The 8,656-nt window shown below is 41.8% G+C and overlaps 1 protein-coding gene across 1 annotated transcript in view; it reads right to left on the bottom strand.

The window, feature by feature from the left end:
* Positions 1-314: 314 nt before the first annotated feature.
* DCHS2 (dachsous cadherin-related 2) overlaps positions 315-8,656 on the bottom strand; it is a 146,932-nt gene continuing 138,590 nt past the window's right edge. Inside the window, exons 19-21 of the mRNA XM_029076962.2 lie at positions 7,423-7,709; positions 5,515-5,653; positions 315-3,486 (exon numbers count right to left, since the gene is read on the bottom strand). Of these exons, the coding sequence (XP_028932795.1) occupies positions 914-3,486; positions 5,515-5,653; positions 7,423-7,709 (2,999 nt within the window). The 3' untranslated portion in view covers positions 315-913. The remainder of the gene's footprint in view (positions 3,487-5,514; positions 5,654-7,422; positions 7,710-8,656) is intronic.

The following is an 8,656-nucleotide window of genomic DNA, read 5'->3' as shown; positions in this document are numbered from 1 at the left end:
TTTTACAGTCTTGATCACTCAACAGACAATTGTTTCCCAACTCTTTCCTGATTTTTCTTGGCACTGCCATATATCTCATTCCATTCTCTTTTCTCATTATCCTTCCCTTAGAAAGGACATAATTCTCAAGAGAGGCATCCAAAAGCTAGCTGATATATAGAAAGGGATCCAGAAATTAGTCTACTCATGGGGGTAAGTCGCTTATTATGGAAACTAAATTTGACAGAGCCAGGGATTACCAAAATTCTACTAAACTCATTTTTCTCTTTACCTAATTTGTACTTTTCAGTGTACAGTTTTACTTTCTAGCCACATTTTTAATTTCATTAATTCATTCACTAGTATTTATTGGGTGCCTACTGGATGCAAGAATGCTGAAGTAGGTCCTTGCGATCAATCGTCGTTATTTATTTAGTGCTTTGTACAGAGCTATGTACTCAATGCTTGGTAAACATGATGCTTGTCCACAAGGACCTTACAATCTAATGAGGATCTTAATGGAGGCAGCGGAGATGGTCATTGAGAGTAATGTGCTGGAATGGACCTATAGAGCCCTACATTTGTTTCTATCTTAAATTATTTGGCAATCACTCTTGCCTGTTCAGAAAGATCCTTTTCCATTACGAAAGCCAGTAGTTTCGGGTAGGGCAGCACTTTTCAGAAAACATCAATGTGGGAGCGAAAAATAAAAATTAGGAAAGGATGCATCTTCTCACTAGGCGGGGAGAGATTTTAGAGACTACAATAAGGTTGCAATAAAAACTCAGACTAAGATTTGTCACCTTTTCTTATGTAAAAATTAAATCAATCTTGAGGAACTAACTTGGGAATCCAGTACTTCATTCATAAATGGCCAACAGTGTTTTATTGTGAGCAGTGTCCCATTCATGTTGTATAATATTTTTAATTGAATTTAAGTTTCGAGTCCATGAGATGAACCATTTGAACGGGCTCCAAACAGACTCATATCTGGTACTACCGGGGATGCTGTAGGAGTCTGCATGGTCAGCAAAGAGACTGATGGGGAGAAACTGGGTGTGAGAGCCAACGGCAGATAGTCATGATGCTGAACTAGGGGTGAACGAGGGTATTTTTGGAATGTTTTCCCTAGGGTTAAAGGTGGCATGCGTGGTGGAACTGACCTGATGCCAGGCTGGGCAACAGATGTTATTAGGGGAGGAGGGAAGATAAAGGATTTCTTCTCCTTTAGAAAACCAGGCACCTGCAAATGTTCATCCTGCAGCTTGGCAATATCACCGAACACGGAGGCGAGAGGCTGAAACCGAGGTTCCCAGCTAAGGAGGTAATCCCAGTTATAGCTCCCTCTCAGATCCTCGTCAGAAGCTACAACCAGGGGCAGAGTGCCATCTCGTGAGTCTTGATCCCTTGGGATAAAGAGACACTCTTTCCTGCCATCCACCATGATGTTTTTCTCCTTTAACCCTGTGTAGCAAGAAGAATTGCTTGCATGGTCTTCACCCTTCCTGAAGGCACGGACACTTTCAACAGTGTCAGTAGCGAGCACCACATCCATTTCCTCAGACTGGCATGACAACTGGTCCGAGTCCCGGGGGATTCCTGAGTCTGGCACCCGAGAACCTCGTTCACTCAGTGCTGAACCAGTGCCTTTTCGGCATGGGTGCTCATTTATCTTCTTGATTTCTTCATCTTCAGCGGTCTCTCCTTCAGCGGAACCATGACCACTTGAGCTCGAGTGCCTGCATGGATTACTCAGATCCTTCTTCTCTCTGGTGTCCACTAAACTCATCCACTCTGATGCCGATCCCATGGGAAGCAAACTGTTTTTGCTCTCCTGGATTTTCTGAGAATCTTTCGGATCGTTAATGTCAACAGCGAGGTTCAAATCAATAGCCGGAGAAGATGGTGCCCTTTTTTTCACACGGGAATTCGTCATATATTTTCGCCTGAATCTCAAAATTAGTGCAATGAAACTGATGGTCAACAGGAGGAATACTACAGAAGAGATCATAAGGCTAATAGAAAGGCTATTTGCTGTCACTGTCGAGTAGCTCTCTGGAGAAGAAGATACATTCACAAAAATTTTACAGGTAGTAGACTTAGAGTTTGGCTTGGGACTGTGCGCTAGGACACTTAATTCAATAGTTTCATCTTTCATGAGGTTTTTCCCGAGGAGGAGGGGCCCATTTAAATAAATGTTTCCACTGGTTTCATTCACAGAAAAGAACTGAGAAGGTGTGTCAAGGAAATAAAGGACAATGCCATCTTCGCCAGCATCGGCATCAGATGCTGCCACCTTGCCAACAATGTGTCCTATTTCAGTGACCTCTGGGAGATCAAAATGATACATATCTTGGGTGAAAACTGGTTCGAATTCATCTGCCCCTTCAATATCCACTTGAACTGTTAAGGTAGCTGTTGAGGCACCTTTGTCTTTGGCCTGAACTATGAAACAATACTGGCTCTGACTTTCATAGTCCAGTATTTGCCTTGGCCGGACGTCTCCTGTTATTGGGTCGATACTGAACATTTCATGATCGTGAGGCATTCCAGGATCCTGCAGACAGGAAGACTGAATGGAATAAGTCAGGTGTCCATAAGGGCCTGTGTCAAAATCCAAGGCATTAATTGTGCACACAGTGAAAAAACTGGGCAGGTTTTCATAAACAACAGACTTCAAGACAGGGAGCACAAACTGGGGAGCGTGATCATTATCATCCAGAACACTGACAAAGATAACTGAGAAAGCAACATTTTTTGAGCCTTCATCTGAAGCTTGGACGGTCAGAGTGAATTTGGTGGTTTCCTCATAATCTAGAGATTTAATCAAATTTACAGCTCCGGTTTTTTCATCGACGTGGAAACAGCCCTTTTCATTTCCAGAGATTATGGTGTAGGTGACTTCACCGTTGGTTCCTGAGTCACAGTCGTTTGCTGAGATGACAGCGATAGGACTCCCCAGCAGAGTATTTTCTCTGACGTGGGCATGATGTTCTGGAGTGGGGAATACAGGCGGATTATCATTAGTATCAAGTACACTTATCACTATGGTAGCTGTGGCTGTCAGTGGAGGGTGGCCACGGTCCGATGCTAAAATGACAAGGCGATGGCTTGGAGCAGTCTCTCGGTCCAGAGTACGGCCCAGCACAAGATGGCCCACCTTTTTAAAAGAATATTCTGACGGGACAATTCTCGTTTCCACAAGGAATTGGTTCTGGGTATTGCCATCAAAAATGAAATAGTCAACATTTGTGTTCTCTCGGGTCCGGTCATGGTCAGTAGCTGAAAATGTGGCAAGGAGGCTTCCAATGACAGCATCTTCACTTACACTGAAATTATAATGTGTCATTGTGAACGCTGGGGCATAATTGTTTACATCTGTAATTTCAATGATCACTGAAGTTATGGCTGTCAAAGCAGGGATTCCATTGTCTCTAGCTTCTATGAGACACTGAAATGATGTTTTTTTATCAAGATGCATATCAGTCTTGGCAGTAAATATTGAGCCTGAAAAATAGGAAGCAACACTAAGAGTTTAGATTCAGGTGTTCAATGCTCATGCAAACACTCAGCTAACATCCTCCATAATAATTTCTGGATTTACCTTTTGCCCTCTTCCCAGTCATCACCCTTTGCCACCTCCCAGTTGGACTACTGCGTTACCTTCTGTGCCTCCAGCTTCTCCCCTCTTCAGAATACCCCACGTCCTTCAACCCAGGTCATCTTCCTAATATGCAATTCAGAACACACTACACCAATCTCAAAAATAAATGGCCTTTGTCTTCCAGACTCTCCACTAGCTGCATTCTCTGGATCTTGCCCCTCTCTTCCCCCACTACACTCCAGCTTGCACTCTTTGCTCCTCCCAAGCTCACCTTTTCCTGCCTCCTACCAATTTGTGCATGCCCCTTCCTCCATCTGGAACTCTTCCTCCCCACCTCAGTCCACAAAACCACAATTCTCCCAACTTTCAAAATTCACCTATTAAAAAACCCAACACCTACAGGGTGCATTTTCCATCATCCTAGATTGCATCAAAAGTAAGATTTAGAGCAAATCAGTTTGCTTGAGATGTCAAATTATCTTGGACCAGAAAGGTATACAATGTCTACTAACTCTGCTGAACTTAACAAATTCATTCAATTGTATTTATTGAGCACTTACTGTGTGCAGAGCACTGTAGTAAGTGCTTATACTATCGATTGTTTTATAACTGACAATAGTCAGTTGCCCTCCCTCCGCAAAGAAGATGCCACTAATAGTAAAATGCAGCTGGGGTGCATGAGTCGCTGGAGAGTCTTGGTGACAGTGTGTACATGAAGTTGTTCACGTCTGTGCTTTCATGTTTAATGTATGCAGGGCTCGAATTTGCTTTCTCTTTTGACCCCTTTTGATTCTTAAAATGCTATAGCTCAAAAAGAGACACACTTTTCTTGATTGAGGTATGACATGTTAGTCAATACTTGGCAAATGGCTCCTATATTCCAAAACAGAAAAATGGAAATGAGGGGAATTGGTGTTTTGGCCTGAAGGAGAAGGTAAAGAAAAGCTTTCAGCCCTGGTAGTGTCCATTATTCAATTTCAATATAAAGTTCATTACCTTGGCTTCATTATGTGTGTATGTAAGCTCGTTGTGGACAGAGAATGTGTCTCTCTGTTGCATTGTACAGTCTCATATGCTTAGTACAGTGCTCTGAACACAGTAAGCTTCAACAGATTTGACTGAATGATATATGTGTGTGTGTGTGTGTGTGTGTGTGTGTGTGTGTGTGTGTAGCTGTACTTTTTATTGAAGAAATTCAGCACTGATTGGTGAAACTGACCTACAAGAGCATGTGTAGGTGAAAAGGCCCCACAGTCTGTCTACATTAAACACACAAAAAGGTTATCTCTTGTGTTCTGTTTAATGTTGGCAGTGCCTGGGGCTGTTTCCACTTTCACGCACTTGTCTTGTGTACCTTATGAAGCTTTTTCTTGAAAACAGGAACTCCTTTCTGATAGAAATAGGCTATGCTGGTCCCAGTTTTCAGATGGACTGTAGCATCGCCTGAGACCTTAAAATATTTCCTCTTCCTTCCTTGCTTTTGGTGTTCCAGGTTTAGCTCTCCATACTGCAGCTACTTGGTGTCCTTCTATCATTCATTCTCCTCAAAAGTCCCATTCCACATAACCGTGTCAAGCTGAAGAATAACCTCCATTTCTGGAGAGTGACTACATCCCAGAGCTTCATCATTTGTGAACATAGAGGTATATATAAAGAGAGAGACCTGGGCTGACTGCTAGAATTCTACTTGATAGATTGGATTACTAGAACTACAGTGTTGGGGACCATTATCTCCTCAGCACTCACCACCACTCAATCAATCTTTTGTTTATTACCCTTCAGCCTCAGCTGTAAATAGGCCAGCTGATTCCTCTCACTTGTGAATAAACATGAGGATGGCATCTCTATTTCAGTAGCTTAATACCTTTATGGAAAATGAACCTGAATGTGCTGTTCAGTAATACAAAATTTGGCTTCAGAATTCTACTCACCATTCTTAAGATCAATAGAAAATTCCTCACAGGAGGAAATGATTTTATAGGAAATTACTCCACTTCTGCCCAAGTCTCTGTCAGTGGCAGACACAGCCAAGACAAAGGATCCCACAGGTGTCAATTCAGATATTGTGACCTGAGTTAAAAAAAAGAGAAACAAGAGTTTGAAAGACAATTTGTTTTAATAACTAATACTCTTTTTGTGAGGCAGAATCTAGTCACTGGGGTGTTTTGTTCTGATATTGAAAACCGAATAAATGCCTTAGTTAGAAAAGGGATGGTTTTCTTGATTTTCCTTAACTGGAAAAGTTTTGCAAATTTTAGCTATTAAAGATATCAGACAGGTTCCAAGATTCAGAGAGAATTTATACTTTTGAGATTTCATTTTGACTAATATTGCTTGCAAAATATTGCAAAACAACTCCAAGAGTTTCAGGAGATTCAATATTTCTTACTGGAAGAAAATACTAATGGAAATAAGGCATCATTACATAATACTTTCATATAAAAGTTATGCTTTGTACTGAACTTAAATTTCACTTCATTAAAAATGAAAGAACATAACCCATTCTGTTATGTTTCACTAAGTAGATGACCTGTCCTGTTTGCTAAATCATGTTTATTATAACCATTTACACAAAGTGCTGCATGTCAACCTTACCAAATATGCCTTCCAAACAGAGAAATCTTTTCAGTTTGAAGCTTTAAATATTTGAAATCCACATACATAATGGACACCTCAGATGTAATCACATTATAACAATCAATGCTTAAAGCTTTAGTTCCCATCTGATTCCCTTGTATCTTCCCTGAGTCTTAGCCCACAGTAAGTACTTACTATTCATTCATTCATTCAATTCATTCAATAGTATTTATTGAGCGCTTACTATGTGCAGAGCACTGTACTAAGCGCTTGGGATGAACAAGTCGGCAACAGATAGAGACAGTCCCTGCCGTTTGACGGGCTTACAGTCTAATCGGGGGAGACGGACAGACAAGAACAATGGCACTAAACAGCGTCAAGGGGAAGAACATCTCGTAAAAACAATGGCAACTAAATAGAATCAAGGCGATGTACAATTCATTAACAAAATAAATAGGGTAACGAAAATATATACAGTTGAGTGGACGAGTACAGTGCTGTGGGGATGGGAAGGGAGAGGTGGAGGAGCAGAGGGAAAAGGGGAAAATGAGGCTTTAGCTGCGGAGAGGTAAAGGGGGGATGGCAGAGGGAGTAGAGGGGGAAGAGGAGCTCAGTCTGGGAACGCCTCTTGGAGGAGGTGATTTTTAAGTAAGGTTTTGAAGAGGGAAAGAGAATCAGTTTGGCGGAGGTGAGGAGGGAGGGCGTTCCAGGACCGCGGGAGGACGTGACCCAGGGGTCGACGGCGGGATAGGCGAGACCGAGGGACGGCGAGGAGGTGGGCGGCAGAGGAGCGGAGCGTGCGGGGTTACTATCATAACCACATTAATTTTAAAAAGAAAGGAACACCAACCTACAGCTACAAGTATCTAACAGTTTTGCTAAGTAAAAAGTCTATACTCTCTAAATCTGTTGACAGTTGAGGATACCTAAAATGTGAAAGAAGGTCAACATACGTATGTCCACAAGTAAGGAATGAATAATCAATTATGTTTGAAGTTAAACTACATTATACAGTCTACCTAAAACAAATAAGCAGCACAATAAAACAGAACACCATATAGTGATGGACAAAAGGGTCGGTCATGTGACAATGAGACACTGAGCTCCACATCAAATTTATGGTCGGTAAGCCTGCAGAATTGCTTAAACTTTTTGACTTGGCCAAGGTGTGCCTGCCTCCTTAAGCAGTTCTGTCTGTGTCACCTGATCAACATTAAATCAAATGGCAGAACAAGATGACCAACTGTTGGAGATTTTTGTACCTGATAGGAATCTTGAACAAATTCCGGTGGATTGTCATTGACATCTAAAACTTGGACTCTGATCGCAGTTTCTGTGTGGTGCACTGAATCTGAAGCTTGGATCTGCAGTTCATATTCGGCTGTTTCTTCAAAATCCAGTGACTTCACTAGCATTATTTTTCCAGTGATTGGATCAATAGCAAATTTGGTTCCAGGATTACCTTCTTTGGTGAAACTGAAGGCTAGAGCTGGGCTCAAGTCCACATCATAAGCTGATACCTGAGTCACAATGTAACCAGGTGAGGCATCTAAAATAAAGAAGAACATGGTGACATCTCATTAAATAACTTATTCTAGTTTTTTTGTACTACCTCCACACATCTGCTCTAAATCCAATGTAATCATGTTATTTCTTGGCATATTTCATAGGTTGCCTATTGTAATCAGCAGAAAAGGGAATAAGGTAGGCAAGGTTGTTTATGGGACAGTATTGTGACTCATTTTACCCCTTCTGTATTTTTACTTGCAGGATAAGTAAAACAACCTAAACAAGCCACCCTCTTTCGTTTTCACTGGACACCAGTTAAAGATCAGATGTGACGTCAAAGTGAGTCAATCCCTCACAGACTCATTACCTATCACCCCATATAACACTGTATTTTATATAGTTTTAGGAAATTAGTAGTTTCATTTAACAAGTTTTGATTTTCGGTGCCAGTCTGAGAACTACTGATTCCGGTGGAAAACGTGGACCTTCTGCAACTTATAGCAAGAGGGCTAAGGCCCCTCCGAAGCGCAGAGCCTGAGACCATTGTTCCGATTTGCCGTAACCTAGGCTGTGAACTGGGGGCGGAGAAGTCAGATGAGAGACTGAGTAGTAATTCAATGAGCAATATTTCAGTGTGTATAAATGCTCACTACCACCAATCTTTGGATGCACTTAACCAGACTGTGGACCACAGTGCAATAAGTAAGCTCTAGTAATGGCATTTCGTTTCTCCTTAATTCTCATGCTCTGAGTCTCTGCTTCATTGAGGAGGCCAGGACTTTCCCAGGCTTCCAGATGTCTGCAGCTGGGTCCCCTGTCTGCAGGTGAAGTGTAACCACAGCAGTTGAAGAGCTCAGGGAAGGTGGAGCTGTTTGTGACAAACAACTGTGACCTGGAGTAGAGAAACTTGAGGTCCCTCCCTCAAGAACAAGTTTCCTAAGATAAATTCTGAATTTCTTAATTCTGTCTTTTTAATAGCTTTTAATC

The sequence above is a fragment of the Ornithorhynchus anatinus genome, chromosome 12 (genome assembly GCF_004115215.2).
Source record: "Ornithorhynchus anatinus isolate Pmale09 chromosome 12, mOrnAna1.pri.v4, whole genome shotgun sequence".
Taxonomy (NCBI): Eukaryota; Metazoa; Chordata; class Mammalia; order Monotremata; family Ornithorhynchidae; genus Ornithorhynchus; species Ornithorhynchus anatinus.
Note: the sequence above shows the minus strand (reverse complement) of the source record. Positions and strands in the feature narration are given on the sequence as shown.